At 56.0% G+C, this 13,214-nt stretch overlaps 2 protein-coding genes across 2 annotated transcripts; both read right to left on the bottom strand.

Moving 5' to 3' along the window:
- Positions 1-507: 507 nt before the first annotated feature.
- POSPLADRAFT_1129632 (hypothetical protein) lies at positions 508-2,784 on the bottom strand (the record flags this gene model as incomplete). Its single annotated transcript, XM_024483859.1, has 7 exons — positions 508-780; positions 861-1,379; positions 1,432-1,481; positions 1,536-1,943; positions 1,992-2,434; positions 2,496-2,637; positions 2,691-2,784. The coding sequence occupies 7 exons, from the start codon at positions 2,782-2,784 to the stop codon at positions 508-510; spliced, it is 1,929 nt and encodes a 642-aa protein (XP_024343626.1).
- Positions 2,785-4,911: 2,127 nt separating this feature from the next.
- POSPLADRAFT_1042140 (hypothetical protein) lies at positions 4,912-12,383 on the bottom strand (the record flags this gene model as incomplete). Its single annotated transcript, XM_024478048.1, has 15 exons — positions 4,912-5,742; positions 5,822-5,952; positions 6,012-6,142; positions 6,203-6,329; positions 6,397-6,652; positions 7,142-7,891; positions 8,030-8,160; positions 8,214-8,344; positions 8,414-8,540; positions 8,599-8,793; positions 9,568-9,793; positions 9,879-10,592; positions 10,649-11,298; positions 11,367-11,889; positions 12,039-12,383. The coding sequence occupies 15 exons, from the start codon at positions 12,381-12,383 to the stop codon at positions 4,912-4,914; spliced, it is 5,268 nt and encodes a 1,755-aa protein (XP_024343625.1).
- Between the last annotated feature and the right edge of the window lie 831 nt (positions 12,384-13,214).

Below are 13,214 nucleotides of genomic sequence, written 5' to 3'. Positions count from 1 at the left end.
AGGCTGCTCACCTTCGAATTTGAAGCTCTCCGGTCAGAATGAAGCCGTCACGCGTCGACTGCGTTGTGCTTGCGCCTGATAGTCCCTTGCATAGGATCATCGCGGTACAAGGAGTTGTCGTCTGCCCGGACGAAGATGCTTCGCGAAGGAATGAATCAGAAATGTTGCGGAGCACGACTGGATTGAGGTAAAGGCAAAGAAAATTTCAGCCAACAGGCACTTGCGAATGCATTGTCCCCCCTTCCCATCAATATTACCAGTGGCGTTGCGTGACGGCGAGCCAACGGTGTCCAGAAGGCGTCCAGACCGCACACGACTAGAGAGCTTCTTCATTCCATATGGCATATTCATACACTTCGACTCTCCAGTTAGTAGCTACAAGGATATCATCGGGGTAATCAAATGAGTAGCACAGGCATAGCAGGATCGACAGCAGAGAAAACTCGCACGAGATACCAAACCTCTGAAGGCATGCTACGCGCATCGCAAAGCACCCACTCTACAACTTCACGCTTCCGATCCGCCAGCGAGCTCGAGTATCAGCCGACATGCGACATCCATGAAGACGAATGGCGACACAATCTCATCCTCGCGCATGTTGAGCTCCTTCAGGGAGCGACTCGACTCCAGTGATGCTGTCTCCGACATGCTCAGATCGGGGTGTGCCATATCGAACTTCCCCGCACCAGGCTCGGCTGAGGCCTTGTACGTCTTCTTGTGGTGAAAGTCGACGAGGTAGTTGATCGAATCGACCATGTACAGTTGGAGATTCATCAGAACCTGGGGGCCAGAATGCGCGGACCCGTCAACATCGAGCCCTACACCTGAACCGAACAGCGTCAACATAAGTTGGCACTCACCACAACGTCTTGTACGCGCGCCCTAGTCTCAATGAAGTATATCGAAGAGGCGGCTCGCAGGTCGACATATCCGGGCGAGTCGTACTCGCGCGCACGCTCAACCTTCGTCTTCTCCCCGCTTCGCTTGTCCCTCCTGACGTCGCCCAGGCCGCCCAGGTCTTTCTTCGCCTTCCATTCCATGCCCAGTGTCCTGAGCGTCCTGTAGATCTCGAGCATCACCTCCATCGGTGGCGACCTGCTGCGGATCCCGAAGTGCCATTTCGTTCTATGCTGCTTCTTCTCTTTCACAGGCCATTGTCGCTTCGCGCTTGCGTACGATGCAAGATGGTGTTGTTCAGGAAGCTGTTCTGGAAGAGATGAGTCGAGGACAGCAAAATTGTTGATTTCAGCTTCGTTCTGAGGAGTCGAGAAGTCGAGGCCGTCGTCATCTTCTTCGTCGTACCCGATGAATTCTGACTCGAAGGGGTTCTCTTCGAGTTCGGCTGACGACAGCGCATTTGGCGAAAGAAGATTCCGAGGCTAGGAACAATGTCAACAATATGCCAAATAAGCACGGTATAGATCGACTCACGTCCATTACAGCCAGCTGTGCATCTCGTTCCTGCTCTTCGAACTCAGCGACTGCGAGAGATTGGCTTTAGAGATCGTTGCTTCGAATCGACAGATGATACGTACGATCTCGTCCCAACCTCCGTTTATCCCGCAACAGCATATATGCTACCTTGACGGCGTTGCCTTGGGGTCCGTCGTCTCGCCTTAGTGACTCCCAAACGTCATCCTTGTCCACTCCCTCCATGCGCGTGGCGAGTTCGTCCACAACGTCCTCCTCGATACGCCCCAGACCGTCTATGATCTCGAAATCGAGGGCTTTGGGTGGGGGCGTAACGAGGGAAGACAACGTGCCCAAAACAGGTCCTGGTCGTGGAGGCAAGGGCTGGAGGTACCGAGGCAGGTCGGTCGTAAAGAACGGATGTTGTAGAATCTCAGGGATTGTGATGCGCTTGACAGGGTCAACGGCCAGCATGCCGTTGATTACGCTGCGTGCGTCGGTGGTTAGGAATGACGGTATGTGATAAACACCCTCTGTTCAAATGGTCAGAGAGGCGACACGCTGGAGCAGGTGAAACGTACGGCTAATCTTCGTAAACAGCGTCTGAACGTCTTCATCCTCGAAAGGTAGCCGACCACAGAGCATCACATATAGGATAACACCACAGCTCCATACGTCAATTTCGGGCCCAGTATATAGACCTCCTCGGATGACTTCTGGCGCAGCATAGTTGGGGCTTCCACAACTTGTCTTCAGGAAGTCACCATCCTTAATCTCATTCGAGAGACCGAAGTCAGCGATCTTGACATTCAGGTCTGAGTCGAGGAGGACGTTCTCTGGCTTGAGATCTCGGTGCACTATCTTTAGGCGATGGCTGTACTCGATACCAGAGATGAGTTGTTGGAAGAACCGCCGGGCTTGGGGCTCTTCCATACGCCCATTCTCGACGATATAGTTGAACAGCTCGCCGCCGGCGTACTCCAGAACGATAATGATATCTGTTGGTGTTGATATCACTTCGTACCTGGTCGGTATGCATGCGAGTCAGATCCAGGACCACCAAGCTAAAGTCGGCTGGGACGTACAGCTTGATGATATGGGGGTGTCTGAGGGCTCGCATATACTCAACCTCCCGCTGCACTCGTGTCTTGGTCTTGGTCGCCACAATGACCTGCTTCGAGATAAACTTCATGGCGACCTTGTGCCCTGTAATCGTGTGAATAGCCACTGTAATTTCCGGTGAGCGCGATGTCATTTGGATTTGCGCATCGACAACGCACTCTTGACTTTGCCAAACGTCCCCTCTGCAATCTCATCAATGACCGTGTACTCTCCCAGCTTCGACGCTGGAAATGATTCAAGTATTTCAGCCATGATGAAACCTTGTCGGTATGAGAGCTCGTGAAAGATGGCAAGCAGCAAGGAGTGCGGGGTAAGCGGTAAGTACTAGTAGCCCTCGTGCCAGTCGGTCATAACGTATTTGTCATCATTCCCTCGCAGATGGCGGGATGCCCTAGATAGGTAATAAACGCGGAGCGCGCTAGAAATATACATTATTCTTCGTGAAATAATCAGCGGGATACTCAACCATTCGAATACAGCGCGAGTAAATGGCGATGCATATGTTGTAGCACATCGCAATAGACTCCCTCTTTTTCGCCGCTGTACGAGTACGCAACCCCCGCTACATGTTGCATACCAGCCTTGCATACATACAGGTAATATTGATCTGTTCACGCTGAATCTTCACATCACGCACACTCAAAGACCGTGATTAGGCGGAAGGATTGTCCCAGATAGACAGCAATAAACTTGGAACTCAATACAAGGATAACTGCTGTGGAAGATATGTATGTCCCAAAACTACGAGCACAGACTAAGAACTCCACGAAGGAAGGACCGCACTCAACTCTACTGAGACGTGACGTACGCGAGTCCCTGTGATCCACCCGATTTCATGACGAAGCCTGGCAGCAGGACGCTCACGACGCGTGATATTCCACGACCGTAACAGACACAACACGTAAGACAGTGTGGAGGGCCTTGACTTGGTACGTGGATCATTCGCACTCCGCGGAAGGAAAGAAGGCAACGGTCAGAGGAGAATAAATCAGACTAGAGGCGTCGAGAGGTATGCAAACCGTGGGCTGGGTGCCATCCTGTAAGCTATGACAGATAGGAAGGTGAGGCCTGTGAGGTCTTGCTGCTATCCTAGCGTTATTGAATCATCTGTATTTACCCATGAGCAAGTAAGTACACGGTCACTTGTCACCACACAGAGCAAGTTCATTTGGAACCCCAAGGAAAAGGAGGAAGAGGAGGAGCGAAGAGAGCGCGAGCACAGAGAAAAATTAAACGCAGGCCCATATGTAAGCAGTTCCCACGCAAAAGTGATGACACCGCAAGTACTACAACTTGCTGCTAAGTCCTCCAATGTGTCTCTGGTCAAATATTTGCTTTGAGTATACATGTTCTTGTTATACTAGAGGGAATAAAGCGAACATAACAGCCTCTGTAGTATAGCTCGCCTGGGCCGCCTGTCTTTCGCTGGAAATAATGCACGGTACGCTACCCTTACTTGTCATGTATTCGAACCATCTCAGGTTTATAATGACCTACTGTAGGTCTATCATAGCTCGTCTAGTTGCAATGCACTCCTCTTTACGCCAGTCGGCAATTGTTGGTTCGTCGCCTAGGCGCGATCGTAGCAACTATAGACGATAGCGACTTTCCTCATAGCCCTTTAGTCGTTGGCCTTGCTCTGCGCGGAATAATCTAGCAGATGAGCGAAGGCAAGCTAGAAAGTCTACTCACTTGGCAACCGGCGTGCGAAGGTTGTCGCTATCAATTCATTATGCATAATGACGATCGCTCAGTCGTTGACTATTCGCTCAAGTCATGGGAGCGATCAAGGCGACCAATCGAACGCTGGCACATCACTGAATGTATTGGGGTATTCAAGGGTTGCCTGTTCTCAATCCTTCGGTGCAAATGCGGGGCCATTCATGTGCTTCTCAATACCTGCCTTTTGGACATACCAGCTGATAGTGTCGCAAGAAGTATCATTCCCCTAAGCATCGTCCAAGCGACCTCTTAGAGAAGCATCATGTTGGTGCATTCGTCTGGACGTAAAGAAAGGCTCAAATTTCAGCCGGTGCATTCCAGGTATACATCTCAGGGTGAGTGCGTCGGGAATTGGTCCTTTGGCAGGGCCGTTCTTCCGTCCCTCAAAATGACAAGCCGACCTACGGACTAACACGTGGGAGGGAAGTGCGTCATCCGAAATGGTACGTAGCAGTTACCAAATGGCTCTCGGAGATGGAGAACACTTCTTTGTCGGAGTTGCTAGGTGTCTGCTCCGCGGTTCCTGAAGCCCCGCGTTCCGACCTTCTTCGCTGTTTCACCAGGACGATGTTTCCTTGAAAAGTAGGTTTTCACCACCATCGAACAAGTGTTTTGGGGTGACAATATGTGATGGTGGGTCGGGCACCTGGGTACTAGCTACACAAGCCCCCTCCCGTCTCGCTTATACACCTTCCCACCCTTCATTACGAAAACAATCGCTGTTTTGTCGACCGCGTTCTCGAAGTTGTTCACCAGATCCCCGTTTGTCGCAATGATATCTGCTGCAAAACCGCGCCGTATGGCACCAAATGGCACTTCGTTGTCTCCCACCAACCTCACATCTTCTTCAAGATTATCGACTCGCGCTAAGCGGGCCACGCCGTCATGTCCCTCCCACGCCATGCTCCTGATGCATTGCCAGCCCCCGAGGGTCCCCCAGCGAAGAACCTTCCGCCAGTCGGCGCCAATCCGCGCCATGAGTTTCATTTCGAGAGCGTTGTCGCCGTGCGCGAAGACACCCGTATCGCCGCCGCAGACAATGCTCTCGATTCCCTTGTCCAGCGCACGGCGGAATGCCTTTGCTGCGGATTCCCAGACTTCGCCTTTCCCCTGCCCCATAGTATAGTATGCGGCGAGTGTCGGAACCCAGAATGTCTTGCTCAAGCTCTGTGGCGCGTCCTCCCGAAGTGCCGTAATTGTGTCATCATCAAAGATCATGTTGTAGCCGTGTTCAATGGTATGTACACCTGGGCCACTCGATATTCCATTGTCGGCCCTGGCGTGCCAGTGGGCTGAATGAGCGGCAACTTTGACACCGAGCTGGTTGGCTGTAGAGATGAGTGCATCAAGCTCCTTGTTGCTGAACGTTGTAATGGACGCCTTTGATACCGCGCTCGATACGTCTGCCATTCGGGACCGGAAGCGATAGTCTGTCATGTAAGCTGAGTACCTCCACGTTGGTTCTTGACATCCTGCTGCCGTACACACCTGCGTATATCTAAGAACGTCCCGCGTTGGTGTCGTACGTCAATTAACACTCCCAGCAATGCCATGAAGCGGTGCCTACCTTAATCCAGTCTGCGCCGGCGCCGACTTGTCTCCGCACGGCTTTCACACACTCGACCTCACCATCAGCGACTTCCGCGCCTGTTATACCCTCGATACCTTCCTGATTCAAATTAATTTTGCTTTTGGGACCTGGGGATACCCCAAAGATCATAAACATCTCGAAGACTAAGGCGTCTCTTCACACGCACCGTAGCTCCCCGTCGTAACAATAGCTCGATTGGCGCAGAAGTAACGAGGTCCGGGGATGAGCGCGTTTGGGCCTGACATGCATTTGCGAAGCTGGATATCGGCATCACCCGCTCCCTCTGTCCCCAGGTCGCTGCATTGTGGGGAAGGTTACCCCAAAGGCGGTGCTCTACAATACAAAACGCCAACGAACCGTACTGCGGTGTAGCCTGCCATCAAGGTCCGTTTGGCGTGAAGAGTCGCTCGCACGGTGCGTTCCACCAGACTCTCCTTCGTCAGCTGGTCATCCCAGCTGACCTCGCTGTAAGGATGCAAGAAGACTTGCAATGGAGAACGGCGATCAGACCAGACCACACGAGTGAATACCGCATACGACATAATACTCACAATGCACGTGTACGTCGACAAAGCCCGGGAGGACGGCTGTATTCCTCAAGTCGATAATTTGTGGATCAGAAAAGTTCGCCGTCGCTGCTTCGGACTGAGTGTAAGGTTTGACATCGAGGATGAGACCTGAGTCGGGGGAGACAATAATAACTCTGTTTTCAAGCAATTCGAGAGAGTAGACATCGAACATCTTCCCCGCGTAGATTTTCATGTTGTCCGACTGCCTTCTGGTGTTACCAGTAGGTGCTATATGGAGCTGCATTTCACGAACGTTATCTGCCACTGGTTACGAGAGCGAAGCGTGGTCACAGGCAGACTTTACGCCAGTCAGAACTCGCCACACTACACTGGCAGGAGAGAAGGAACACGAAGCCCTTGCGGAGTCGGAAGTCGACCGAGCCGCTGCCTGTGAATCAAACGGTCCACTTGCCGTATACGCACGTTCCTGAGTAGTCTCGATAACGATAACGTGGTTACTAGACGTGCTCGCGGCACTCCGTTACTGGCAAATCGAAGTTCAAGGCATCGGGAGAGAACATATCGAGTCACTGAGATGCCGGTCATAGAAACAATTTCTGGCTAATAGGTTTGCCGTGCAATGGTATATTCAGTTCGTAGCCGAGGACATAATGGGCACCGGAAGACTGAAGGGAAGAGCTGTCGTGAGGCAAAAACCAAGGCGTTGGCGCAACAGACGCCCGTCGCAACTCGTACGGCAAACGGGGAAACGGTGAGCTAACTACACCAATTCGCGCCCGTCGCGTTTGTAAACACTCCCACCCTTCATCACAAATGTGATGGCTGATTTGTCGACTGCATGTTCGAAGTCGTCCTCCAAATTTCCCGTAGTCGCAATGATGTCCGCCGCAAAGCCCCGCCGGACAGCACCGAACGGCACTTCGTTATAACCAACCTTCCGGGCATCTTCGCGTAGGTCCCCGACACGCTCCAAGCGAGCCTTGCCTGTCGGCCCTTCCCAGGCCATGCTCCGGATGCACTCCCAGCCGTGCAGTGTACTCCATCGCAGGACCTTGCGCCAATCCGCACCTAGCCGCACCATGAGCTTCATCTCGAGCGCATTCTCACCGTGGTCGAAGACCCCCGTGTCACCGCCACAAGCGATGTTCTCGACGCCTGCCCTGAGTGCACGGCGGAACGCCTGCTTAGAGCTCTCCCATCGCTGCGGATTGCCGCTGGACATCGAGTAATATGCCGCAAGCGTTGGGATCCAGAAGGTCCGGATGTCCCCGGTGGACGTGCTGTCGCCGTTCCATTGTTCGGTGACTTCATCGTAGAAGGACATGTGGTACCCGTGTTCGACAGTGTGGAAGCCTGGCCCGCTTGAGACGACAGTTCCGTTGACAGTCCAGCTCATACAATGCGCAGCGACCTTGACGCCCAGCTGGTGGGAAGTTGCGATGATCGTGTTAAGTTCCTTCTGGCTGAAGGTAGCAATGTCTGCTAGTCCTGCTGCGGTCGATACATCCGCCATGCGCTGCCGAGGACGATAGTCTAAGATCTTGGTCAGTCCATGCTCATGGTGACGCGCAGCATGCGATAGACACCTGCATACACCTATTGAGTTTGTTTAGTCCCCGAACGCGTCTGCGGCCCTGCACGCCTATCAGCGAACCTTGATCCAGTCTGCTCCTGCACCTATCTGGCGGCGAACAGCCTTGATGCATTCTACCTCTCCATCAACGACTTCCGCGCCCGTTATCCCGTCTACGCCATCCTGGTTGAGATGCAACCGGCTTTTTGGACCTGTGCGAGCGTGATGAGGCGCCAAGTTGTCTGATAGGATCGGTCGCCATTACCATACGTGTTAGTCGTAGCCAATGCTCGGTTTGCGCAGAAGTAGCGTGGTCCGTGTATCATGGGGTTCGGGCCTGATAGCAGCTTCCGCAGATGAATGTCCGCTTCATCCAGGCCTTCCGTACCAAGGTCACTGACCGATACGGATCAAGCACATGAATCCTCGTCATACCCATACCTCGGATCGCATCCGTCGACTCACCGCACAGCGGTATAGCCTGCCATCAATGTCCGCCTTGCGTGCAGGGTTGCACGCACGGTGCGCTCGACGAAGCTTTCGCCCGTGACCTGGTCGTTCCAGCTGACGTCCGAATACGCGTGCAAGAAGACTACGGCCATCCGGAGACACTGAGCAGGCGAGCTCCCGTGTCGTTATCCAGAACTCACTATGAACGTGCGCGTCCACGAACCCCGGCAAGACTGTCGCGTGCCTCAGGTCCACCTCCTGCGGATCGGACCAATTCACGTCTGTTGGCTCATCGTTGCTGTAGCGCCTGACGTCCAGAATGAGACCACATTCGGGCGAGACAGTGATGACTTGGTTCCTCAGAAGTTCGAGGGAGTATGGGTCGAAAAGTCTGCCTGCGAATATCCGCATTTTCGTGCCAGTCGGCTGCATGGAGGCTCTCCGTAAATGTGGATAACTGCTAGAAACCCCATCACTGCGATAAGGGAAGGCCGATTGGGAGGAAGTAAGGAACGCTCCCACTGAGTGTAGTGTCAACCGGCAAGCCGTCCGGCGGCTACGCGAATGACGCGATCACGTGCAAGCAATATACACGAGTGAAGGACGCGAGTGTCGCATCCGAGTTTAAGAGACAAGAGCGATCGTCTTTGCGAAGAGAAGGCAGCCACGGATGCAGATCCATAACGATTCATGGGACGTCTACTAAAGATAACAATGGATGAGAGACTAGTGATACACAGATCAAAAGCAAGACGTAGTAATTATACACGGTCGCCAATTGAGGAAACTCTAGGAAAGACCAGGCATCCTCGAGGGCCGAATCTGTTATATGCGAGGAAGTGTCCTGGTACATTAGTTGGGATCGACATGTCAAGCGCGAGAGCCAGCCATAACGTGAGCAATAAGACGTGCTGATAGATGTCCGTCCAGATGTGATGCGTGAGAAACATACGTGATAGCCTGAGAGCTCGAGAGATAGGCGTGCCCTGGACCAGACGGAGGCGGAGGGTGGACGGGCCATAGTGTTCGTGTGACCGAAAGCGCAGAAACAAGCAGAAAACAAACACCAAAAGCGCACGACAGCCGGCCGGACGCAACTTTGCGCGGATCGGCGCCCGTGGGCGGAATATGCGGAGATATTCGTACGCACGTTCATGCTGCCAGCGCACGGGTCATCGTGAACGGCCCCTCGAGCGGTACCCGGTCCAGAGTCTTTGTCCAGGCGCGCCAGCGCCCGACGAAGTTTGTCCCGCCGATAATGTACCCGCGAAAGATGTACGTGCCAAGATCGCGCTCGAACATGGGGACGCGCACCAGCGCGACAAGACCGTCCCATTCCCGCACGCGTCCGTAGAAGCGGTAGTGATTCCACGCCTCGCCGTGCCTCTGGAGCGTCTGCAAGGGAGAGCGTTGTGAGAGAAGCATTAGCGACCAGGTAACGCAAATGTAGGACGTTGTGGGAGTGCGAAGAAGGACGTACCTCCCCGGTGATGATGATATCCGACACGCCCGTGCACTCTGCTTCGATGTACTCCTCGACGTCGTCTTCGTTCGTCGACGCATACTCATCCTCCTCGCTGTCCATGTCCTCGTCACTGCTCTCCTCGACCACCTCTCTCAGCACCTCGTCCGCGTCCGTCCCGAGCGCCTCTGTTGCAGCTTGCCGTGCAGCAGCGACCTGGTCCATCGGGTCCTCCGGAGGCGAAGGCGGGTCCGATCCGACCTCTTCGCGCGGCCTTTCCTCCGGTTCCTCCTCGTCTGCCGCCTCTTGAGCCGCGTCCACGTGTTCCGCGGTGCGCGCGGCGATGCGCGCCCTCGCCACCACCTCCATCTCGTGGTCCTCCCTTCTCCGTTCGCACAGCGTACATGTATCCTCGCTGTGTCCATTTGGCCGCCCCGGCATCCACGTCGTATAGCAGGAATCGGTGCCGCTGTCTGTGTGCACGACGCGCAGCTCGCCCTTCTCGCGCTCCTCGTAGAACGTCGTGTCCACGGGGAACCACGCGTTGCAGATCCCGTCGTCGAAGCCTTCCGGCTCGCCTCCGCTCGCTGCTGGCGCCTCTGGGTTCACGCAATGGTGCTCGCGCAGGTTCATGTACAGCGGCGACGTGAACAGCCGCGGGTGGTCATATGCGAACGTCGGCGGGAATTCCTGAGAGTGAATGAGGTTGAAGTACCCGGTCACCTCGGGCACCTGTGGGGCGGTCAGCATCGCTGCCGCGGGCAGTGGGAGGGACAGAACCAGCTTACCAGCAGGCGGCCGCGCCAAAGGCCGGTGAGTGTACCGTGTGTCCACATGCTCGGTTTCAGTGACGGATAGTTGTATGGGTCGAAGCAAAACACGAGCCGCGCAAAATCGCGGTCCCACTTTGCGCTCGCGCTTGTCAGATCGGGGCGCATCGTCCGCCCGTCCTCGATTACGCGTTGCTCCGCGCTCAGCCCCGCATACCAGTCCCAGTCGCCGCGGCTCGGGGGCACGACGCTCGGCTTCGCGTTCGCCTCATCGACGTCGGCGCGCGTCGGGTGGATGTAGTGGCGGTTGAGCTGGAGCGAGTGCGCACGGTTTTCCGGCTGCCCGGGGGAGTACGGGAGCGGCGTCTCGTGCAGCGCGGTGTAAATGAGCTGTGCGCCGAGCGCGATGAGCGGGGCGGCGAGCGTAAGCGGCATGGCGAAGTGCGCGAGGTGCTCCGCGAGCGCGTCAGGGTCGCGGTAGAGTGGGTAGAAGCCGTGGGGCGTAGTCAGCAGCCAGGGCGGTTGCTCACGCAGCTGCTCGGGGAGGGGCAGCTCAAAGTGATTGTCGGGCGCGTGGAAGACAGGATAGCGGAGGGCGGTGAGAACGTACGGGCGGACGAGGTCGGATATCTCGTTCCGTTGGTCAGTTGGCATGGCGGCAATCTTTGCTGTAGGAGGGGGATGGTGGGAGATTAAATGAAAGGGAAGGGTGGGTATGAGACGGAGGGAGACGCACCGTCGGTCAATCTGAACCAAAAGAGCCACAAGGCGAGCGCGTTGAGCGTGATCTCTGCTGGCCAGCCGCTGGTCTTCTCGCGGCCCTCGTAGAGGCGTGTGCGCAGGTAGTTGATGACGAGGGCGTCGAGTCCGGCGTGATCGAGCTGGACGGCGTTACGGCCGTCATTCTCGAGGCACATGAGGAAGGCGGTCCAGAAGTCAGCCTCGAGATGGCTGGAGCGGACGTCGCCCTGTTTGACGCGGCCGAGCATGCGCGAGACCTTCTTGAGCTGGAGGGTCTGGTATGTGGGGCGTTTTGTGCGTTCGCCGAGACGCCTGACGGAGGCACGCCAGTCGAAGCGGTGCTCGAAGATGGCAGCGTAGAGAGGTTGTGCATTGTGTGAGGCGAGGGAGAAATAAAAGTGGCGACAGGTGGAGAGGAGAGGGAGGAGATGTGAGGGAGGGCCTAGCGGGTGGTGGGTGGAGAGGTGGAAGGCGACGAGGGCGAGGACCTCTTGGGGGAAGAGGCATATGAGAGAGGACTGGATTGCCATGGGAGGGGGAGCGAGGGGGCTATGGAGGATGCAGCATTGCGGCGGGGTTTATCAAGACACAAAGGCGGGAGGAGGGGCGTCTGTGGCAAGAGCGGAGTGGAGGTGACGATCTAAGAGATCTTGAAGAGACCGATCACCTCAGGATGCGCCCAATTCATTCCACCTGCAGGGTCTTCCCCGCCCCATATCGGGAAGGTCCGAGAACCATGCGAGCCGGCGTGCGCGCCTGTTCCCCCGATTCCTGCCTTGTCATCTCGCGGGAGAACCGCCATGTCGTCGTCTCCGCCCTGCCCGGTGCACAGGCCGTCCGGAGCCCAGTGTGTCGCCTGCGCCGCGCGTCCGCCCCCATCAGCCCTGGCCGACGCCAGCCGGCCCTCCAACGTCATCCCCCTTCTCGCCCTCCGCGATCCTCTGCATCCGGCCATCCCACTTCCTTCCCCGTCGTCCTCGCCCTCCCAATGACCCTGCTCGCGGGGACACATGCTGCCCTCTTCCTCTTCCCCCTCCCACGCTTGTCACCAGCCTCTCCCTCTCCTTCCCTATCTTGGACGCCCCAGTCGTGCGCCATTTCCCTCTCGGGCTCTGCCCCGTGCCCCGTGCCCCTCCCGGCGCACGCCCCCGCGCCCTCGCCCCCGCGCTCGCGACCGCGACAGATCGCGTCCAATATGTTCTCGTACGTACACACCGACACACCCTCTCACGATTCATTGCCGCCCCTCTCCCCGCCAATCATTCCGCTCCAACTCCTGCCACATATCGCGTCCTGGCCCACTTCTCCGTCTCACCCCTGCCATCCATGGTCGCCAGTCTATGTTTCCTCCCTCCGCCTCGTACCTTGTCCCATGTCCGCCCCGTCCTTCCCTGTCCACTTGTACCCCCGTTTCAAACACCGCCCGCTGCTAACGGCACCTTGCTATCTCCCATCATCCGGCCCCGACCAATTCTCAGAAATCCTGCCGTCACCTGCAACCGCCAGCCGCGTCCGTTTCTGCCGTAAACTCTGATCTCCGGCGGCTATGCCCGTCTGTCTCTCGGATCTCTATCTTAGTCATCATCCCTCACCGCCGCGGTTCAAGAAATCCTCCGTACCGCTCTCCAATGTATTTATGACAGTTGCACCGCGTCTCTTTCTCCGCGGCGCAACCATGGCCCATCCTTCTCGTTCTCCATTTGCAATTCGATTCGGCGGGGTCTGTCCGCCCTGCTAAGTTATGTCGCGATCTATGCATTCTATTCAGCGGACCCGCTTCAAGTCGATCGGATGATTCGCGCTACGCTCATTACGTCGTCCCTCAGCGTCGTCCAACGCTTCG

The sequence above is a fragment of the Postia placenta genome (assembly GCF_002117355.1).
Source record: "Postia placenta MAD-698-R-SB12 unplaced genomic scaffold POSPLAscaffold_1, whole genome shotgun sequence".
Lineage (NCBI taxonomy): Eukaryota > Fungi > Basidiomycota > Agaricomycetes > Polyporales > Adustoporiaceae > Rhodonia > Rhodonia placenta.
This window is presented reverse-complemented; position numbering and strand designations above follow the sequence as displayed.